At 49.7% G+C, this 22,331-nt stretch overlaps 1 protein-coding gene across 5 annotated transcripts in view; it reads right to left on the bottom strand.

Annotated features, from left to right (window-relative positions):
* Window positions 1–2,193: 2,193 nt before the first annotated feature.
* Window positions 2,194–22,331, bottom strand: part of LOC131396453 (ral guanine nucleotide dissociation stimulator-like) — a 225,171-nt gene continuing 205,033 nt past the window's right edge. The window contains exons 8-9 of one of the 5 annotated variants that reach the window (XR_009216551.1): window positions 2,525–2,577; window positions 2,194–2,208 (exon numbers count right to left, since the gene is read on the bottom strand). Coding sequence is in view for 1 of the 5 variants with exons in the window: in XM_058528659.1 (XP_058384642.1) it covers window positions 5,724–6,022 (299 nt within the window). In the remaining 4 variants the exon portion in view is untranslated. Of the gene's footprint in view, window positions 2,209–2,457; window positions 2,578–4,605; window positions 4,950–5,381; window positions 5,539–5,709; window positions 6,023–22,331 lie in introns of those variants that run through there. The other 4 variants (XR_009216553.1, XM_058528659.1, XR_009216549.1 and 1 more) reach the window with 4 other exon arrangements.

Consider the following 22,331-nt stretch of genomic DNA (forward strand, 5'->3'; position numbering starts at 1 on the left):
TCAGTGCTGTTAGCCACCAGTACCCCACTTGTCCCTGCCACGGGAGAAATCGTTTACTATCACCTATTTCACAGAGGAGGAAACAGAGTCTCAGGAAGCTGAAGAGAGTCACCCCAGTCACAGGACTGCTCAGTAGTGGAGGTGGGATCCCAGTGCCAGCTATCGGACTCCCCAAGGACACGCTTAGCTCAAAGCTTTACTGAACTCCTAGGAGTCAGTCACCCCAGCCCAGACACTCACTCACCCCTGAACTTGATGATGGCCGGCTCTTCTTGGCCTTGAATATTCTGCTGGCCAACTAGATCTGGGGATCCAGCAGGCAGGACAGGCTGTAGCTACAGTACAGAGAGGCACCTCTGAGCCTACCAGGAGCCACACCTCAGGTGTCCCCCCCACTGCCTTCCCAGCAGCTGGAGTCTGGGTGTCCCAGAGTTCGCCAAGCAATAAGGCCTGGGGCTGAGCAGGGGGCCATGGAGACAGGCTCTCTGGACTGGCCAACATGGAGAGTCCACCCCTGCCCTCACTCAACTCCTGCACAGCCTCAACTATCATTCTCGTTGAGCAGCTCCATGTCCTGGAACCAGGCCCCAAATCACTCCTCCAGCTCTGGTTGTAATTCTTTGCAACCACTGGGAGCAGCAGCATCTCCCTCATGACTCAGTATTCCTGGGACCAGAGGGAAGGAGAGGATGCACACAGGGCCTGGGTGGGGGATGCTGCAGGGGCCTTGTGGGGGGTGAGGGGTGGGGCAGGGGACCAGTCCTGGCAACGCTCCTTCCCACCAGTTCTATCCAGGTTCTACCTGTTCTCAGAATGGGAATAATCAGCCCCTCCTCCAAGAAGTTATCCTTGATGCCATCCTCCCCTCAACCAACCCGCCAATTGGATGGGTCTCCCACTTCTCTGTTATCGAAATCTTCCACTCAATGTAAGATACAGGGGGTGGAACCAGGGACTGTTCTGCCCAGAGGGTCTCTGATTTCCACCTCCTTTCCCTCCCCTGCAGGGAGTGCCACAGCTGCTCATCTCAGTCCTTTCTTAAGGTTGATCTCATTCCCCTGGAAGGTGGAGAGCCAGAGTCCATCAGACAGAATGCCATAGACTGACTAGCCCCTTATGTCCACCCCTTCTCATGGTGCACGACTGCCAGGTCCCCAGAGGGGGCGGAGCATGCAGAGAAAACAGGACTTGGACCTAGGCCGGGCTCTGGGCTCCAGAGAAGGAGGACATGGGGGGAGGCTGAGGGACCTGGCAGCACAACCCTCTCTGATGACAGACTTGGAGGCTGAGGCCTCAGGCAGAGGGGACTGCTCAGCAACTTATGTGCTGCCTGACTTGGGGGGGGCCGACCCCTCTCTCCCTCCATGGGGAGCATGGGAGTTAGAGGCTGAGTCCAGCTCAGATAAAACCTTACGCGGCTGTGCCATCAGGCAGCTCTGAGTTTCCCCAGCCTGGGGAACCGGAATGGGTGTCTCAGGTGGAGCCTCTGTTCACTCATCTCTAAGATGGGCCTGATGCCCCAGCTCCCAGGGGCCACTGCGAGGCTCCCAGGAGAGATGTGTCAAGTGCTGAGAGCTCGGAGCACATTTCGGGGGCTCCCGCATCCCAAGGTTCAGGATCGTGGTCCTTCCTGCCTGGCCTCAGGTTCACCCACCTCGAGATAATCACCCATCGCCAGACACAGCATAAGCAGGTCACCAAGGAAAGTGCCAAGATAGGGGATGACACCTTGTGACATTGGGGTGCGGGTGGGATGAGCCCTTGCTCTCAAGTCGACCCCCTGCAGACCCTCCCCTGAAAAGTCCACAGCCACAGCCTCCTGGCCCACCCCAGGGTTCCCACGGGGAACAGCCTAGGACCCTTACTAGCCTCCCCTCAATTCCTCCTTGCTTCACACCCCAAGAACACCACACTCCTCCTCCTCCTCTCCCAGGGCAGGCTTCTAGCAAATCACAGGGTATGCGGTCCCTGTCCCTCCCCACAACAAACCCATCCTGCACCAGCTCTTCCAGGCCATCCCGGTCACTTCTACTGGGGGATTCGGACACTGTGGCACCAAGAGAAAGGGCCCTCCTCTCTTGATTTGAGGCCTCCAGCTGGGAACGCAGAGCCTCTGCCCCACAGGCACACTCACCTGCTGCTGCTGCTGCTCCTTCTCCTGCACCATCTGGGGGTTGATTTCCGGGGGGCAAACGTGGAAGGCCCCTCCTGTCAGGGTCGAGGACAGTGTCAGTGAGGCCATAGTCCCCTCACCGCATTTCTCTCCAGCACCACTCGCCTCCGACACTGGACATCTGACTCGAGTCAACTGGTACCAATGCCACTCAAGTGCTTACACAAGTGTAAGCTTGGGCTTGCGTCCTGGACTCCCTGAGCCTGTTTCCTCATCTGGAAAGTGTGAGAACTCCAGCTACTTCACAGGTTCTCCTGAGGACTCACTGTCGCACGACTGTCATCACTGTTCTTGCCCTCACCCCTCCAGGGAGCAGGCAGAAAGCTCCCACATTCCTTTCCTCCCTCTTACCTCATCACCCCCATGTGAGGCCTGCACCACACGATCACCATCCTTCCATTTCCCTGATGGGGAGACAGAGGCCCAAACAGGGGCAGTGAGTTGCTCAGGGGCCACAGAGGAGAGGCCACTTGGCCCTCCCAGCCAGAGACCCTGTTCCAACATCCTCACCTAACCCCCAGCCCCACCACTGACAACAGTCCTGACCCCCGAGCTCTCGAAGCTTGGTCGTGGGCCGAGGCGTGGATGGAGAGGATGTGGTGTCTTGGGAGTCTGGTTGAATGGCTCCTGCCTGCCCCAGTCTCATGGAGTGTCTGGCCCCCAGGCTGGGACAGAGGCAATGCCAAACCCTTCTCCTCCCCAAGGAACCACTCAGGATATTCCCCTGCACTGAACTCTTTCTTTATCCACTCAGAAACTGGACCCCCAAGGTGCCACCTCTGATCAACAGGGAAGGGGTGAGAGGACATTTTGCTTCCCTGTTTACATGAAGCTCCTAACTTCCTTTCAGCAGGATCCACTAAGAATCTATCAGTTGCCTAGGCGCTACTCATAAGCCACCTGGGGTATATGTCATTGCCAACCAGGCATTCAGGTGAGACTCCGTTGTTGACTTGAATGACTGTTCTAGGCGTCCAGGGGGGGTCCCAGAACGCACACACATCTGTCTCTGGTCCAGCTGTTCAGATCCAAGGATGAGCATCTTGTTTGTCCACCTGGGCCAGGGGAATTCCCTGCTGTGCCCGTCCCTGGGGTAGGCAGTGTGCTCTCCCCTTGGAGACATGGTGAAGATAGAAGGAGCAGCAGGGGCCTGGCTTCCTGAGGACAGGTTTAGGCTGAGGGATAAACCCACCCAACCACCCAACAGTCTGGGAGAAGCTACATTCAGCAGGACGGAAGTGCATGGAAGCCAGAAATCTGCTGATGGCGCCAGCTCGGCAACTCGCCCTGGAACAGCACAGCCAACACCACTGTGTCCCATGACCAGGGCCTCCTGCCCACAAACGGCACCCCACCTGCCCATGGGCCAAACAGATCCCTAAGCTTGTTAACCTGGACAAGATAGATGGGAACGTTTCAGAGAAAGTTCAAGTGAGAAACTATCAAAACCACAGCTTGCCCAGTCCCCCTCCCCCCGTGGCCCTTCCTCTCTTTCCAGACCCCCAGCCTCCACTCTACCTTGGTCAGCAGTTCTCTGCTCAAGGACTCGTCTTGGCTATAGTGCTCCTTAAGTTTTTCAGAGCTCTCCCTGAGGAGAGGGGAAAGAAGGAAGGATAAATTTAGGGATAATGTGAGGGGTCTGAGTGCAAATCTTTTTCTTTGACAACCTGAGAGATTCAAACTGCCTGGAGGAGTGCTCTCACTGGGCTCCTCTGAGGGCTAAGGTCTTGTGAGACTGGGAGGGGGCTCTCCTGTTGGTCACTGGGGTCTCCATTCCCCCGCTATACAGAGCAGCTCTCTTTTGACCACTTTCAGTTTCAACTGGGTATAGAGTTCTGTTGCTATAAACACTTGAAAATCTCCAATGTGGCTCAACCCAGTACCTGGCATTTAGAGAAACCGAATCCTGAAGCAGAATTGGTGCACTAAGGACACCAGGAGACTTAGAGACCCACCGCTGAGGCCCAGGCCCTGTTCCAAGCATTTGCTGCCACCCAGGAGTTCCCAGCTGACTGAGGGGCCAATGGCAGACATACGGGAGATCCCCCATCCACCCTGGTCCTCCTATGGAGAGAGGCCTACCCACCAGGAAACTTCCCCCATGTGTTCTTCAGGTGGCATATGGATGTTTTCTGCAGAACAGAGATGACAGTGCAGGGCGAGGAGAAGTTCTTCAGGATCTTGCACTCCTGGGGAAGGGAAGAGAATGAGCTGTGAGGTGGGGCGCTGGAGCCCTGCTTGCTCTAGCTTCAGTCCCCTTCTATTTAAATCTCCTCTCCTGGATGAGACAGATGCTCAGGGAGCCCCAGAAGGGCACATTTAGGACCCAAAGAGTAACACTCACAAGGAGGAGGATTTTAGCTCAACCCAGGGAGGGAGCCAGGTAGGAAGTGAGCATCCCCGCAGTGGGACCTGAAGTCAAGGTCAGCATTCCCCTGGCAAGAAGGGCCTAGGGACTTGCAGGGGCTTAGACCACACACTGCAATCCTGGGAGCTGATAAAGGTGGAGGCAGTTCCCAAGGCTCCAGAGAGGGGCTCCACTGGGCCTCCCACAGCACACCTGGGCCACCTGGATCCAGCACTCCACCACCCTCACCCTGTCCTGGGCCATCATGCTCGGGTCCCCGAGGCAGGTGGTGACGACGAGGCTGGCCACCCTTCTGAAGTGGTCGATGGTGGCCCGGACGGTGTGTGCCAGGTGCTCATTGCTGGGCTTGTTCCTCTTGCCCCAGGTGGAGCCCAGGCACTGAGAGGGCACCACCTTCCGGAAGAGCTCCTGGGGAACAGGGGGAGTGTCACCCAACATTGCCACACCCCAGCTCTGTGTCCACATCCCCAAAAGTCCCACACAGGGGTCACAGTTTAGAGCTGGAGCTCAGGAAGCTCATGATGTGGCCTGAGCCTTGTGAGAGTCCCTGGCTTTTCTTCTCTGTCCACTGAGCGTACCCAGAGGATGACCCAGGACCCAATACTGGCAGGGAAGGGAGAGGGACATTTGCATCCAGCCCTTCCTGTCTAACTCCAAGCTCCAGATGGTGGCTCACCTCGGCTCATCCCAAGGGGGCATCTTCCAACACACTGATCCCCCTCTGGTCACACTCCCCATTCTGATGCACATTCTCCCCTGGCAGCTACAACCACGGGCCTTGTCTGTCTCCCTTGTAGTGGAGTACACATCAGGTGTCTAATAAGTCCTGAGGCTGTTGGGCTTCCTGAGCAGACGGTTGGGCCACCAGGGACCTGGCTGCATACAGTGAGTTCCCCTCCACTACTGATGTGCCAGGCCCTGCTCACCCTTCCTTCTCTTCAAGGAGCCGGCACAGCCACTCTGTGCAGCAGGTCCTGTTAGTGTCCACCTCTACGCTCTGCAGGTGGAAAGCAAAGGCTTAGGGGTTCAGAAAGTTGCCCAGGTCGTATGGTTGGTAAGGGGTGGAGCCAGGATTCAGGCCCAGATCATAGGAGACTGGATGAGGTCTGGGGCAACGATGGCAGAGGGAAGGCCTACCCCACCCCGCCCTCAGAGCCCAGCTGCTCACTGCATCCATCACGATCAACTGCTCCACCACCAGCTTAGGAGGGAAGGCCGTAGGTTGGGCTTCTTCTCACACTTCTTAGCCACAGGTGGAGATGGACTTCCCACTAGAAATGATGGTCCAGGTGACTCCAACTCAGCAGCTCCCACTCCTACAGGAGCCCATGTTGGCCCTTGCTCCACCTCCAACACTGCTGGTAGAGGGGACACTGGCTCCAGTGCTAGAGGGTGTGGTGTCAACGGAGCTGGAGCCAGCTCTACCTCCACCACTGCCCACAGCTCTGCTTCTGCTGCTGGCTGAAACTCTGGAGCTGACTCTGGAGCGGGATAAAGAGAAAGGTTCACTCACATAGCTGACTTTCCATGTGTCCTTCTAAATACAGGAAAGATCCCACTTCTCTTCCAGGAATAGCCAGCCTGCAGTCCCCTTTAGCCTCTGGCTCTGCCTCAGTGGCCTCCTAAACTCACAACAGACAAGGAAAATAGGGTCAAGGGAGCACAGCTCTGAACCAGACAAGGTTACCTGCATGTACGTCCCCTTTAGCTTGAAAAAGAGACAGCCCCTGACTGGTCCCACCCTAGTTCTGGTCCAACCCCATCATCTCAAGGTCTTGAGTGTGGAGGCCCTCTGCTCCTGCTCTCATCTCAGAGCAACACTGGATGGTGTGGGTGGCCTCATGTACCTGCTCCTTGTCTAGTGAGTTGGTGGAGTTGAAACCATTGGGCAGCTACTCGACGACCTCCTGAGTGGAGTTCTGCAAAGACTGCCTGGGAGCTGGGCCAGAGGGAATCAGGGGTGGCCTGCACACTGCCACTGAGGCCAACCCCCAAGAGAAAGTCTGCTCCTCAGTTCAGGCACAGAGGGCATCCTGGCAAAGATCTTTGGTCAGGGAGGGAAGGAAATGAAACCTCTAGGGCTCAATAATATACGAGTAGAGGAGCTCACCTTCTCATGCTGTCAGCCATGATCTGGGGTATGAACGTGACAGACCCACCAGGTTTCCGACACCTAACAACAAGCTCCTGCTTAGGAATGGCCTGTCCCACATACCCTGCCTTCCCCACTCCACACAGACACACAAACACACACACACACACTATGAGGGGCCTGGAGTGTGGGGTTGATCAGGTGGGATCACCGTTGTGTCCTGGCCTGCACTAGCCTTTCCTGGGCTCCCCCATGTTACCCTTCACTGCCTCCTGTCAGACACCCAGAGGCGTCAGGGATGAGGGCTGAGCCAACATCGGCAACAATCAAAAAGATTCTCTTTCTGGGTTTTTTTGAGGCCAGATCCTGCAAAAGTTTGGATACAACAACAAAATATTTTTGCTTCTTGGCTGTCTCCATTCAAGTGAGGTGGATGGGGGGCTGTGGGTGCCTGGTTACCAGAGTTCTAAGATCTGTTGAGGCCTAGGACCAAGGAGATGGGGTCATTTTTCAAGATTCCTTTACCTGGGACCCTTACCTCAATCAGATTTCTCCAGAGCTGCCCATTGAGCCCGGGCTGCTCACCCTCCTCTCTCATGTCACTTCCTGAACTGTACACAAGGAGCCTACACAGCCCTAGCCACAGTTCCCTGGAAACCTAACTCAGGTCCTAGCTTTGAGGAGACAGAGATGAATGCAGACCTCCTCTTTCTTACCAGTTCTGCATCCTGGGAAAGTCCCTGTGCCTCTCAGGTCCTCCCTAGTCTCCAAACCTGCACCATGGGGATCAGGCTAGAATCTACTTCCTAGGGACCTCACCCTGTGTATATGAGATAATATCTATTACCCCTGTGGGCTGGTGTCACATGTACCTAAGGCACAAACTTAGAGATGGAAGAATAACAAGAAGGGGTGACAGGTAGCACAGAACACCACTCAAAACAGGCCTGGATTCTAGCAATGTGATATTGGAACAGTCACTTCCAACTTGGCCTCATTTTCAGGTCAGCATCATGAGGGGTTTGAAACTAACGGAAATTTAGATACTGCCTTCTGTGGCATAAAACCATTCAACTGTTTCCTGTTTTATGGAGAATGAGACCCAAGGGCCTCATCTTGGCCTATGAGGTGAGAAGCCTCCACAATGGTACCCAGTAAACCCCACTCATGGCATAGCCATCCCCGTGGAACCACTAAGTGGTTAGTAACTGGCTTATGAACATAATAAGAGCCAATGTGATGGGATGTCTTGTCTAAATTTTAACTACACAAGTCTCTCACTTCCTCTTACTCCCTCTCTCATGTTCCATCTCTCTCTCTCACTCTGTCGAATCCCTGTAACTGAGGAATCAAATACCAGTGTTTTGGGACTGCCCAATGTGGAGGCCTATAGAGGAGACAAGCACGGGTGTGCCCAGGCCAACAGACAGAAAGGAACTCAGGCTCTCAGTCCAAACTGAACCCTGAAGGCTGAGAGTGACCTTGGGGGCTTGTCCTCCCCCAGTTGAGCCTCAGTTGAGGCCACAGCCCCAACCTGTTCAACTCAGTGAGGCAGAGGCACCCAGCTAAAACGTGCCTCATTGCTGATACACACAAATTGTGAGATAGTCAACATTTGTAGTTTTGAAAAGCAAGGTTAGGGGCAATGAAGTCAGAGAGGGAAAGGTAACTGACACAGCCTACCAGGCCCTGGCCCTACCTTCCACCCCAGCTCCTGTTCTCTCCTCCCAGCCTCCCTCCAGCTGCACTGGCCATATTTCTGACCTCCTCTGGCCAAACTCACTTCTGCCTGTGAGACTCAGGACCGGTGGTGCCATCTCCCTGACACACTGCTCCCAGACCCCTGAAGGGCTGGCTCCCTCTTGTCATTCTGGTCCCAGCAAATGTCACCCTATTGAGGCCTTTCAGACCCTCCTACCAAGTGACGCCCAACCCTCCCTTACAGCCTCCTGCTGTGTTTCTCTACACACTTGCTGAGAGGAACTTACCCACGGCTCTCAGAATCAGTGACAAAGATGGAGAACTCAAAGGTTTTGCAGGTACCAATGCCTGTGTTTCTCATCCCCTAAGCCATCAGATGTCTCCTTTGGATCCCACTGCTGCCACCAAACTGGTACAAAACAAAACTGAGTAAATTTTAAACATCTTATCGGCTTTATTCAACAGTTCATGAATCAGGCAGCATCCAGTCTAGCAGAGAGAAAGGAGCTCCAAGGAGCTGTACAAAATGAAAGACTTTTATAGGCAGAAGGGAGCAGGAACAAGGAAATTACACTACACCAAAAAGAGGGCTGGTTACTGCAAGGTTACCTTCCTTTAGGGGATGGCAGGGCTCTATTAGGAAGGTGACCTACCTGCTGCTCATCAGGCGATTCCCAATTGACTGGTTTATGATTCTATTCCTGGGAGGGCAAAAAGTCTAATTAAATCTCGGCTTGTTGATGTGAGACTTAGGCTAAGTGGCTCTATTAGGGCCTGGTGTCTTGTTTTATTATTTTATTTATTTATTTTTTTTGTGAGGGAGATCAGCCCTGAGCTAACATCCATGCTGATCCTCCTCTTCCTTTTTCCTGAGGCAGACCAGCTCTGAGCTAACATCTATTGCCAATCCTCCTCCTTTTTTCCTTCCCCAAAGCCCAGGTAGATAGTTGTATGTCATAGTTACACATCCTTCTAGTTTCTGTATGTGGGATGTAGTCTCAGCATGGCTGGGGAAGAGGTGCGTCGGTCACGCCCGGGATCCGAACCCAGGCCGCCAGTAGTGGAGCCTGCGCACTTAACAGCTGGGCCTGCCCTGGTGTCTTGTTTTAAACACATTACTTCTGCTGGTCCCTGATTTCCCCAGTTACACCCCAGCTGTCCCTTCATTGACCATTGTTAGTCACACACCCACTGCACCTGCCTCCAGTCCTTCCCCCTCAACACCGTAATCTCACACACAGCTCCTCCCGACACTATCATGACGTCTCCCACCACACGTCCCCTATACTTTCCACACTGCCAGCAAGATGCTTCACAAACACCACAACCATTTATGTCCAATGGGCTTAGAGGTCTAACCGTGCACTGGGAATCAGGAGTCACAGGGTCTGTCACTTGGCCTCCAATCACCTACTGTACCCCAGCTGAAGGGCTTACCCTGCAGAGAGACTCAGTTGTAGCCAACTCCATCGAACAACATCTTTGCCCCAGGCTTCCTTCAAAATGCTCCACCCACTTTCTGCCCCAACTGCTCCTTGAGGGGTCATTTTGGGGTAGCCTTCGAGGCCACCTTGGTGATTTTGTGCCCAGGCACAAACGGCTCTTGGCCGACAAACACTTTAACCATACCCCCTGAAATCATATAGCACAGGTAACCAGTGAATGGGTGCAAATTATTTTACCTCAAGACACCTAAGGAATATTTCACACCAGGAGCATCCACTTTTGGGTTTCACTGTGGGCTGATATCACAAGGCTCTCACCCAGTGAGCGTCTCTCTTCCCCAGCTCTCTGAGCAGCTTTCTCCAGGCTATATTGTGCAACGCACTATTGTTTCTCTCTCAGCCTGCTTCCCTCAGGTCGCAGGTCCCCTGAGTTTCCTGCCCTGACAGGCTACCACCAACCCATAGAAACAATGTCAGTCCTATAGCACTGGGTGTTCAGTTCTACTAGGATTGACTGACTGGACTGGGCACAGATGCGGTGGCCCTACCCACACAAAATCAGGAAACTGAGGCAACTAAGAAGTATCAACAACCTTAACAGAACATGGACAACAACTCCATAGGAACATATCCTAACCCCTGAACAACACTCTCATGAGTCTCTCGCCTAAATGGTTTTAGAAAATGGCCTGGACCTAGACTGTCTACACCGGCCAAGGAAGGAGGGGTTGGTGCCTTTCCTAGAACCACACTTGCTGAGTGTACATCAACAGAGAAGTTCAAACCTACCTTCACCAAATGGCCCAAGAGGTTAAAATATTGCATAATATTACCCAAATCTTTGAATAGATACCAAAGGCCCCCGAGGTCACTGACCTATTTTCATGGCTGGTCTCTCCAAGTTGGGGACAATGGAAATGGACTGGATTTTAGACTGTTGCTTGTATAGTCATAGGATTTGTTACTATAGCCCTCGTCGGATGTTTACTCTCTTGGCTACAACTTGCCCTACCCCTAATAACTCCATTAATTACACTTATTAAATATACCAGGCAACTTAAAATTAACCAATACCCTGATTAACTTAAAAAATTCAAAATTTTTATGTGGAAAATCTGCTTAACATAGAATACACCGTTTTAAGTATTTCAAAGTATACATTTCTGTGGCTTTTAGCACAATGATTATGTCGTGTGGCTATCACCACTATCTAATTCCAGAACATTTTCAACACCCCCAAACAAACCCATACTCATTCACAATCTATTTTCTGCTAACCCAAACCCATGGAAACAACTCATCTGTTTTCTCCCCCTATGGATTTTCCTATTCTGGACATTTCATTCAAATGGCATCCTGTTATCTATTGCCTTTGTGGATGGCTTCAGTGAGCACACATGTTTCAAGATTCACCCATGGCCAAGCATGTAGCAGTACTTAATTCTTTTTTATGGCTTATAATATCCTATATTATGAATAGGCCACATTTGGTTTATGCAGTGATAACTGGATAGAAATTTGGGTTTGTTTCACTTTTGGACCATTGTGAACACTGTTGCTTTGAATGTCTATGGGCAAGTTTGCTCTTTTGGACATATCTACCATGGGCCTCTCCAGGTCAATGGTAATTCTAAGTTTAAGATTTTAGAAAATGCCAAGCTGTTTTCTGCAGTGGCTGCATCATTTTACTTTCCCACCAGCAATGTATGTGGGTTTCCCTTTCTACACATCTTTACCAACACTTGTTATTTTCCATTATGTTGAATATAGCCTTCATTTTGAGTGTGAAATAGTATCACATTGTGCTTTGAATTTGTATTTTCCTAATAATTAATGATACTGAGCAACTATCTTGTGCTTATTGGCCATCTATGTATTTCCTGGAGACATGTCTATTCCAGTTGCTTACCCTGTTTCATTGACTTGTCTTTTATAATTGAGTTCTAAGAGATCTTTATATATACCCAATATAAGAGCCTTCTCACGTATATAAGTTGCAAATAGTAGGAGACTTCAAAGACCACTTTTAACGGATAGACTATCCATACAGAAAATCAGGAAATAGCAGACATGAAAACATTAAATACTAAATGGACCTATCAGACACACACAGAATATTTTACTGGACAGCAACAAAATGTACACTCTTCTCAAGAGCACACAGACTATTTTCCAGAACAGATCACATGTTAGGTCACAAAACAAGTCTTAACAAGATTAAAGAAGACTGAAATAATACCAAGTAACTTTTCTAAACACAATGGCATGAAACTAGAAGTCAATAACAGAAGGAAAACTGGAACATTCATAATATGTGGAAGTTCAACAAAAACTCTTAAACTTAAAAGTAGATCAGGGTGCAGACAGGTGCTGTAGTGGTTAAGTGCATGTGTTCCGCTGCTGGCGGCCTGGATTCGGATCCTGGGCACGCACCAACCCATGCTTGTCAGGCCATGCTGTAGTGGCATCCCATATAAAGTGGAGGAATATGGGCAAGGATGATAGCTCAGGGCCGGTCTTCCTGAGCAAAAAGAGGAGGATTGGCATGGATGTTAGCTCAGGGCTGATCTTCTTCACACACAAAAAATGTAGATCAAAGAAGAAATCAAAAGGGAAATTAGAAAACAGCTCAAAACATACAAAAAGAAACAATAGGGACCGGCCGGGTGGCACAAGCGGTTAAGTGCGTGTGCTCCACTGCGGCGGCCCGTAGTTCGCCGGCTCAGTTCCCGGGTGCACACCAACGCACCGCTTGGCAAGCTATGCTGTGGCAGCATCCCATATAAAGTGCAGGAAGATGGGCACGGATGTTAGCCCAGGGCCAGTCTTCCTCAGCAAAAAATAAAATAAAATAAAATAAAAGAGGATTGGCAGATGTTAGCACAGGGCCAATCTTCATCACACACACACAAAAAGAAACAATATGGGCCGGCCCTGTGGTTTAGCGGTTAAGTGCGTGCTCTCTGATGCTGGTGGCCCGGGTTTGGATCCCGGGCACACACCGACGCACCGCTTCTCCGGCCATGCTGAGGCCGCGTCCCACATACGGCAACTAGAAAGCTGTGCAACTATGGCATACAACTATCTACTGGGGCTTTGGGGCGAAAATAAATAAATAAATCTTTAAAAAAAAAAGAAACAATAAACACACCAAAACTTATAGGCTGCAGCAAAAATAGTACTAAGAGGAAAATTTATAGTGATAAACTTGTACATTACAAGAGAAGAAAGATGTCAAAGAAACAACCTGACTTACAACACACAGCATTAAAAAAAGAAAAAATGAAACCCAAAGTTAGCAGAAGGATGGAAGTCACCAAGAGGAGAGTGGAAAAAAAATGAAAGACAGTATGGACGATTAATAAAAGTAAAAGTTGAGTTTTGTAAAAAATAAAATTGAGAAACCCTTAGATAAAATATCTAGGAAAACAAAGAAAGATGACTCAAACTAAATCAGAAATGAAAGAGGAGGCATTGCAACGGATGCTTCAGAAGAAAGAGATCAGAAGAGACTATTCTGAACTAGTGTACACTCATAAATTGCATAACCTAGACAAAATAGATAAATTCCTAGAAACAACCTACAAAAGCTGAATCATGAAGAAATAGAAATCTTGAACAGACCAGTAACAAATAAGCAGACTGAATCAGTAATCAAACACCTCCCAATGAGAAGGGACTTCTCCACTCTGCCTGACCTTAGCCAGCCTGCCCCAGTGCCAGGCTGACTCCTGTGAACCTAGCTGGCTCCCTGCAGGCTTCTGCAAATCCAGGCCCCTGGCTCACCCTGGAGCATGCCAGCTCTGGCGGCCCCAAGCAGCATCCCTGACACCAGGCTCCCACCAGGCTCCTGGGAACCCAGGGCCCCATCTCAGCCTAGGAGCTGCCATCTTAAACAGCCCAAGGTGGCTCTTGTGACCACAAGTGGTATCCTTGGCACCAGGCTCCTGGTGGGCTTTGGTGAATCCAGACCCTGGCTCACCCAAGGTCCTGCGTATGTCAGGCAGCCACAGGCAGCATTCACAGCCACAGGCAGCTTCTGTAACAGGGCAAACCCAAGACCCCAGTGGGCTCCCACAAACCCAAGACCCCAGGTCACTCCAGCACTTGCTGGCTCCAGCAACCCAGGTAGATTCCATGACACCAGGCTCCCAGGGGGCTGCTGGGAACTCAGGCCCATGGATCACCACACCACCTGCCAGTTCCAGCAGCTGTAGACAGCTCTTATGGAACGAGGCTCCTTGCAGGCTCCCACAAAACCAGGCCCCCAGTTTACCCAGGTGCTTGCTGACTCAGGCGGCCCCAGGCAGCTCCCATGGCACCAGGCACCGGCAGGTTCCCATGAACCCAGGCTTCCATCTTGATCCAGTGCCTGCTGGCTTCTGCAGCCTCAGGCAGCTCCTGTGGCCCCAGGATCCCAGCAGGCTCCCAGGAATCCAGACTTCTGGCCTACCACAGCACAAGCTGTCTCTCGTGGTGCCAGGCTCCTGGCAGTCTCCCATGAACCAAGGCTCTCAGCTCATCCCAGCACTGGCGAACTCTCATGGCCCTGGATGACTCCTGTGGCTGCAGGCTCTCAAAGAGGACCTGCCAAAACAGGCTCCAGTGGGGCTACTCATGATCTCAGGGTCCCAGCTGTGCCCAGGGCCAGACACAATACCATAGACCCAAGCTTTCCACTCACCCCAGTACCAGGCTGTCCAAGGACTCCAGCAGCAAGCTTGCCCCTGGACACCACCAGATGGCCTACCCAGGACCCCTAGATGGGATGACTATGAAGGCTTTGGTTTGCTAAAGCCAGTCTGTAAAGGGTGGAAGAGGTGCCTACTTCCTCAAATTTGCAGACACCAATGGAAGGCCACAAGGATCATGAATAATCAAAGACTCATGACACCACCAAAGAAAAAGAATAAAACTCCAATGACCGACCAAGCAATGGAGATATAGGAACTATGACACAAAGGTTTCAGAACAACCCTCTTTGAGAAATTCATAAAACTCTAAGGAAACATTGATAGACTACTAAATGAAATAAGGAAACAGTGCATGAACAAGTGAGAAGTTCATTATAGAAACAGAAATCATTAAGGAAAAACAAACAGAAATCCTAGAATTGAAGAACACAACGACTGAACTGAAGAATTTAATAGAGAGGTTCTAAATCAGATTCAACCATGTACAAGAAATAATTAGTGAACTAGAAGATGTGTCATTTGAAATCATCCAGTCAAAGAAACAAAAAGAAAAATGGTACTGCATAGGAATGGGGAAAGGCAGTGTGAATTATGGGATACCATGAAAAGAAATAGATAAGCATTATTAAAGTACCAGAGAAGACAGGGATAAAGGAAAAGAGCGTTTACTTAAAAAAAAAATAGCAGCTTGTATCACTATGAGTTTCCCTCTCAGGACTGCTTTTGCTGCATCCCATATGGTTTGATATGGCATGTTATCATTTTCGTTTGTTTCCAGATAGTTTTTGATTTCTCCTTTAATTTCATCAATGATCCATTGGTTGTTCAGTAGCATGTTGTTTAATCTCCACATTTTTGTCACTTTCCCAGTTTTTTTTTCATGGTTCATTTCCAGTTTCATAGCCTTATGGTCTGAAAAGATGCTTGTTATGATTTCAATCTTCTTAAATTTATTGAGGCTTGCTTTGTTTCCCAACATATGGTCTACCCTAGAGAATGTTCCATGCGCGCTTGAGAAGAATGTGTAGTCAGCTGTTTTTGGATGGAGTGCTCTGTATATGTCTACTAGGTCCATCTCGTCCAGTTTTTCATTTAAGTCTAATATTTCTTTATTAACTTTTTGTCTGGATGATCTATCCATTGCTGTAAGTGGGGTGTTAAGATCCCCTACTATTATTGTGTTGTTGTTGATTTCTCCTTTTAGGTTTGTTAATAGTTGCTTTATGTACATTGGTGCTCCTATGTTGGGTGCATATATATTTATAAGTGATATGTCTTCTTGATGTAGTGTCCCTTTTATCATTATATATTTCCCTTCTTTGTCTTTCTTAACCTGTTTTATCTTGAAGTCTACTTTGTCTGATATGAGTATGGCAACACCTGCTTTCTTTTGTTTGCCATTAGCTTGGAGTATTGTCTTCCATCCTTTCACTCTGAGCCTGTGCTTGTCTTTAGTGCTAAGATGTGTTTCCTGAAGGCAGCATATTGTTGGGTCTTGCTTTTTAATCCATCCTGCCACTCTGTATCTTTTGATTGGAGAGTTCAATCCATTTACATTTAGGGTAATTATTGATATATGAGGGCTTAATGTTGCTGTTTTGTCACTTATTTTCTGGTTCTTTTGCATTTCCTTTGTTTCTTGTCCCATTTGTTTTGGACTGCCAATTCAGTTTGGTTGTTCTGTCTTATCATTCTTCTAGTTTTCTCTTTGTTTATCATATGTGGTTTTGCTTTGATTATTTGTTTAGTGTTTACCTTGAGGTTTGGGCAAAAAATCTTGTGTATGAGATAGTCCATTATCTGATAGCCTCCTATTTCCTTATACTAAGTCAATTCAGTCACTTTCCTCTTCCCCTTAAGTGATACAATAAGTTAGGAAACAGATCTGTTGACAAACACAAAAAAGCTAGATCTAGCCTCAGCCTGAGGGACAACAACATAAGAAACTAGTGGAGAGGAAACATTCTTCTCAAACCACAATGAAACAGTCACCACAATGGATTGTGTGCTAAGCCACAGTGAAATCTCTAAAGAGTCCAAAAATCAGAAATCTATAAGTAACCATATTACGGGACCTTAAAGCAATAAAAATAAAAAATAATCACAAAATATTGGCTCCCCTCCCCCAACCTATACACTTGAAAATCTGTCCACACCCTTCTAAATCTCTCAGGTTACAGAGAGGATCCAGACAGACAGGACAAACTCTTTAGAAATGAGCAGCACTGAGAGCAACATGAGCCAAATCCATGGCGTGGAGACTAAGGGACAGAAGAGACACAGCCTCCACTGCAGGTATCAGGGAATATCAACTCTACATGAAGAAGCTGAGCACTTCCCTCCAGGAGCCAGAATAACACCACAATAAAACCAACAACAGCAGAATGAAGTGAGGATTCACGAGGCAGGAAAAACAATGCAGACCTAAGCAATGGAGTTAAGGGCTGGCTCTCTGGAAAGACTTGTACCAGTGAGAAACCTTGCGCAGTCTGAGCAAGAGGAACAGACAAAGGCACCAAACTGTACCATCAGGTACAAGAAACTACCGAAACTGCTTTAACGTGATAGGAGAACATAGTGGATAACTCTGACCAAGACATCAGCGGTCCTCATCTGGAGCTGTCCTTCCACCAGAATGCATCTGGAAACACGCAGGATGGGTTTTGTTTCTTGTTTTGTGTTGTCCTAATGGTTGTTGCCCTGGGGGGTCCCGGAGATCCTGAACAGCCAGTCACATAGAGCCGTTTCCCTCCTGAAGTGTTACTGACATCTGGGAAGACGAGCACTGATCCAGATTAAATGAACTATGTGGTAGGGAAATGTTTTCCATGGATGTATAACAGGCAAAAGATGGTACCCTCAATACATAAGGAATATTGAGAAACCAATGTTTACAACTACTAAACTGTAAGAGAGCGGGAAAATCAGAAACATAGCCAATAAACACACCAAAAATATATCCAACTTATTCGTACAGGTGGAGAAATATGCATGTAAAGCACAGGGAAGAGTTGAGGAGATTACACACCAAATTTTACTACCAACAAGGAATAAAAGTTGGGAGGTAGGTGAGAAATAGGAGTTTTTACCACTTCTTACCTTATATATTTCTGTAGTGCTTTAATACTTACAAAAGAGAATGTACTCTACTCAAAAAGATGTTTAAAATTTTAAAGAAATTATTAAAATGTTCAAAATGACTTCAGTTCATGGATATTCATTAAAACACAAATGGAAAGAACCTCCCCATGACTTTAAGAGTCTCCTATAACTTTTCTAATAGTTACTATGTCGATTTTATTTCACATTTAGATCCTAACTCATTGGAATTTACATTTGTGTGAGGGATGCAACAGAAGCTGATTTTCTCCTGTTCAAGTGGAAAAACAAGGATCCAGGCACCGTTCATTGTGTAGGTCTGGTTTTCCCAGCAGACCTGCAATGCCTCCTTTCCCAGCGGCTAAACCTTGACAACTACCGCTGCCTCTCGAGCACCCTAGAACTGGCGGGGTGAGCTCTGCAGCCTGGGCTCCCTGTCTGCAAGGGGCAGCTACCAGCAGAGCCTTCTCCCAAGACAGCAGCAGGCATGCTGCACAAAGAAGTGGTCAGTGGCATTCTGCTGCATAGCAGGAAACCCCTCATGATGAGCAGGCAGTGGGGGAGCCCCGAGCACAGGCACTGACCTCGGCGGGGGGCACCAGGCTGCTAAGGCAGGGAGCCCCCTCCCTTCAGCTCGTCCAGCTCCTCCTGCAGCGTGTGCACCTGGCTGTCGGCAGCTGCCCCTCTTCAGCTCGCCATTCTTCTCCACCTGCTCCCACAGGTGGCACCCGTGCTCCTGTTCCCCTGGGAGCAGAAGCAGTAGGAGTGCAGCGAGTTGAGGAGTTCTTGGGCCCCCAGTGCTGACAGGATGACCTTTCTGAGAGACGTGGGGCCGGTGTTGCTGTGCTTGCTCTGCACAGCTTCTGTGTCTGGCTTTAAGGTGACATCTGTTGGAGGGTGGAGGGGCTCTGGGAGGCTTTCTGAGGCATCATTGTGAATGATGAACTTGAGGGTTCTGGGCCAAGCCCTAGTCAGGCACAAGGCTGGTCCCTCTGCAGCTGGGCTCCACATCTCTCTTCAACCTCTTTCGGTCAACAGCCTCGTGGGGGACAGATGACCTTTCTCGAGTGTGCTCTGAGAAGAAAGTGTAAGAAAGTTGCCAGCCAATAAATCTGCACACCCCAGATCCTGAGGGATAAAGTCATCCACGGAAATGCCACTCTTACCTAAGAGACCCTGGCAGGGAAGAGGGGGGGTCTCATTGTCAGCATCCATAGCAGACATGTTTGCATCTCCCTGGCTGCCTGATGCTGTGGAGGCCACACTGTATCCTGGAGTTCCTTCCAGAGACTCTGCACCTGCTCCTGACTGGCGGCTTCTTGGGTAGCCCTGGGTGCAGGTTCACCCTGCACAGTGGCTCGCTTCAACTTGCGGGAGCCCTGCTAGGCCCTCAGGTTTTCCCTCAAGGACAACGATGAACCTGCAGCTCCTTTCCCATCTGCTTCACTCGCATGTTCCTTAGGTCCCCGGTGGCCTTCCTGGTGTCCTTTCTCCTGGGGCAGCCACGGACTTCAGCCCCCCCTTCTCAGTCAGGTGGTAGATGGAGGGCACGGCCATGGCTTGAGCATGTAATACTGACCATCCAGCCTTTCCGAGAGCTTTTTTTTGGTGAAACGTTCACTACAGACGAAAGAATGCTTAGTGGGGTCTAGTCATCCCTGTGAACAGCTTTTAACCACTGAACCAGACATTGAGCCCTTTATGTGGAGCCTGCAAGGATAAATGAAAAAGTAACTAGAAAGAAAGGATTAAATGTCTACCCCTAAAATAATCAAGTATAGAAACAAAACAAGTGTTTTTGGGAACACCGACACCTGTAGCCAATTTACCCATTTAAACCTTTAGTAAAGATTTAAGAAGCACCTTCTGCTTGCAAGTTATTACTGGAATAGAAAGATGAAAGACCCACTGTCTACCTTAAGAAACTGACCATCTAAGGCAGAGGAGGAAGAAAGGTGAATACCTCCTCCCAGGCTGTGGTAAGTGCCCTGTAGGGACACAGACACTCTGGCAGATAGCACAGGATGGCATCAAGACAACAGGAAAGGCTTCAGGAAGCCTCAGAAATAGTTCCTAGAAGCTCATGGCTACCCAACCCTCCTGCTGTCCATGGGACGTAGTGCTAAAACGGCGAGGGTTGGTCCCCCTATTTCAAAGCCAGGCCAGGTGTCGGACAGCAGAGCCTCCCAGGCACTCAGCGGGGCGTCTGGCCACAGCTCTGCTCAAGTAGCTGAGGTATGCAGGACTGCCGCCAGGAGAAGGTCAGCCCCAAGGGTTGTGGTTGCGTGTTCCTCCTGTCCTCCCCTTACCAGGAGGAAAGCTGTTCTCTGTACAAAGCAACAAGCCCCTGCAAGGTACTGACCAAGACACTTCATCATCTCTTCTCCTCATTAAGGTAAATTCTCTATTTAGACCAAACTCTGCACATGGGGGTTTGGGGGGTCTCTCTCAAGGGCTTTCTGCTCCACCTGAGGTCATCTAGCCCCCCTGAGTCCGCTGTGGACCAGACCAGGTGGATACTAGGTCCTCAGGGAGTTCCAAGCAACATGACCTTCTAACCTTTCTCAATGCTTTGTGACTAGTTACCAAAGGACCACCACCTCCTTTGCCCCCAGACCATGTTAAACAATGACACATGCCAAGAGCAACCTTCACTGCAGTGCTTTGCCTCATTCTCAAAAACAGTAACAAAACTTATGGGACACAGGCTCTGAAGGAACTGTCAAGAAAGCAGGGTGGCTGACCTATGAAACAAGCTCACATTACTAGTTCTTTGGATAGATTGTAACAACTTCCGACTTAGAACAAACCACTGTAAACCTTCAATAATTCTACAGACAAGTGGCATTCAGCTCTTTCAAAATACAACAAGAACCTGCAATGCAAAACAAAAGGATCTGCCAGGAGATTTTCAAAGTAAAATGTGTTCAGTGCACTGTTTTGGGACCTCCAGTGCGGAGTCCGCAGGAAAGGACTCACTGAACTGGCTGAATTCCAGAAGCCCTCATGAAGGGAGCCAAGCCAGGGGACAGGCAAACTCCTCACCATGCTGTCGGAGCCCAAGGAAGAAGTGAAGAGAGAGCCCCTTCCCCGAGTCCCCAGGGTAAACCCCCGGGTGAGGAGTGGGCCACGCCCTCCACCACACAGGATGCTGTCAAATGCAGAGTCCACTGTCAGATGCCTCTCCAGGACTCACCTCCAGTGCAGAGCCACCTTTCCCTGCACTGCCAGGACCCGTCTAGCAAGAGCATCTGGGAGGTGCGTCCATCCCGGAGGTACAAGCGGCTTTTGCTCAGCCACATTCCTGATCACAGAGATCAAGGCAGGCTCACTGCCATCAAAAGAGCAGAAAAGTCACAGCAAATGCCAGAAGATAGTGACCTAAGGAAGAGCGTTTCCAGAATACCCTGTTTCCCGACATTGTAGGCCTCAGCCCAAATCAATGGAGAGCACGGTGGTCATGGGGTGGGACTGAGAGGGTGGTGGAGGCCATAAGGTGGGTGCTGGTGGCCATGGGGAGGCCGTAGTGGCCCGAGGCACCCAGAGCAGAGATGGTGGCACAGACCAAGGCCACACAGTGCCCGGTGCTGACTCACCTGCTGGACCGGCCCGGAGGGCCTGAGCACAGAGTGCCGCCTGCCTCAGGCTGAACCTCGAAGCAGGCTGACCAGGCGGCAGGATGGCATTGTTTTTAACTCCTTTTTCTTTTCCTGGCAGCTGCAACGTAAGTTTACTGAAATCTCAGTTTGGGAACGGTACAGTAGACTAGTAGGCAATATTTCAATGGTTTGTGGCATCTGGCCACTTAAACGTGAGGTGGCTGACTTCCAAAGGAGCATGTTCAGCAGATGTATTTCTGGTGACGTTTGTTTAAAAAAGATAAAGAATCAGACAGTGATGCACTGTTTGCTGGGGGCACACGGTGGGGGAAGGAATAGAATTATTTACTTCTCCATCTGTTCTCAGGTTATTACCGCTTACATACCTACGACCATTCCCAGGAGAGACTTGGTTAAGGTAGAAAACACAGTTTAATATCAGTCATATTACCTTAGATATGAAAGTCATCATGGTAAAGTCAGGAAAAGACATACGATGAGTGGTAATGAGACACGGAAGGCTGCTTCAAAGTAGAAAAGGTGTTTGTGTTTGAAGGCCTCTGTTGATGCTGATAAGAACATGTACGGTATTTGTAGAATGGGGTGGGGAGTTTTCTTTCTAACATGATGCTGTGCGTCCTTTTAGGGCTGATTAATGGATCAGCCTCTCCTGGCCCCTGGTGTTCTTACAGATTCGGCCTCCCTTGCCCAAGGGTTAGGCAGTTCCTGGTAGTTTTTATAGTTATCCATTCATTAAGCTACATTTCTTATTGAGCGCAAGGTTTGGTTCATGCATTGTCCTAGACCCTGGTGCCAGAGAAGTGAGCAAAACACAAAAAGCATGCCCTGGGTGATGTTCTAGATGTGACACCAATGGTGTGGCTCATGTGGGAGAGTGATGTGTGCCAGGCTGGAGGGGGGTGGAGTTGTAGCCAGGAGGGCCAGGAAAGGTCTCACTGCAGAGGTACATTTTGAACAAGCTCCAAAAGCAGTGCAGGAGGAAGAGCAAGTGGCCTGCTCTGGGAGCAGCAAGGAGGCCAGTGTAGCCAGGGCACAGCCGGTGACAGCAGCAGGAGCTGAAAGCAGAGTTGTGATTTTGGCCCAATCGTCGGCCCTTGTTGGTCATAACGAGGACTCGGGCATTGATTTATTCTGAATGA

The sequence above is a fragment of the Diceros bicornis genome, chromosome 33, assembly GCF_020826845.1.
Source record: "Diceros bicornis minor isolate mBicDic1 chromosome 33, mDicBic1.mat.cur, whole genome shotgun sequence".
Classification (NCBI taxonomy): Eukaryota; Metazoa; Chordata; class Mammalia; order Perissodactyla; family Rhinocerotidae; genus Diceros; species Diceros bicornis.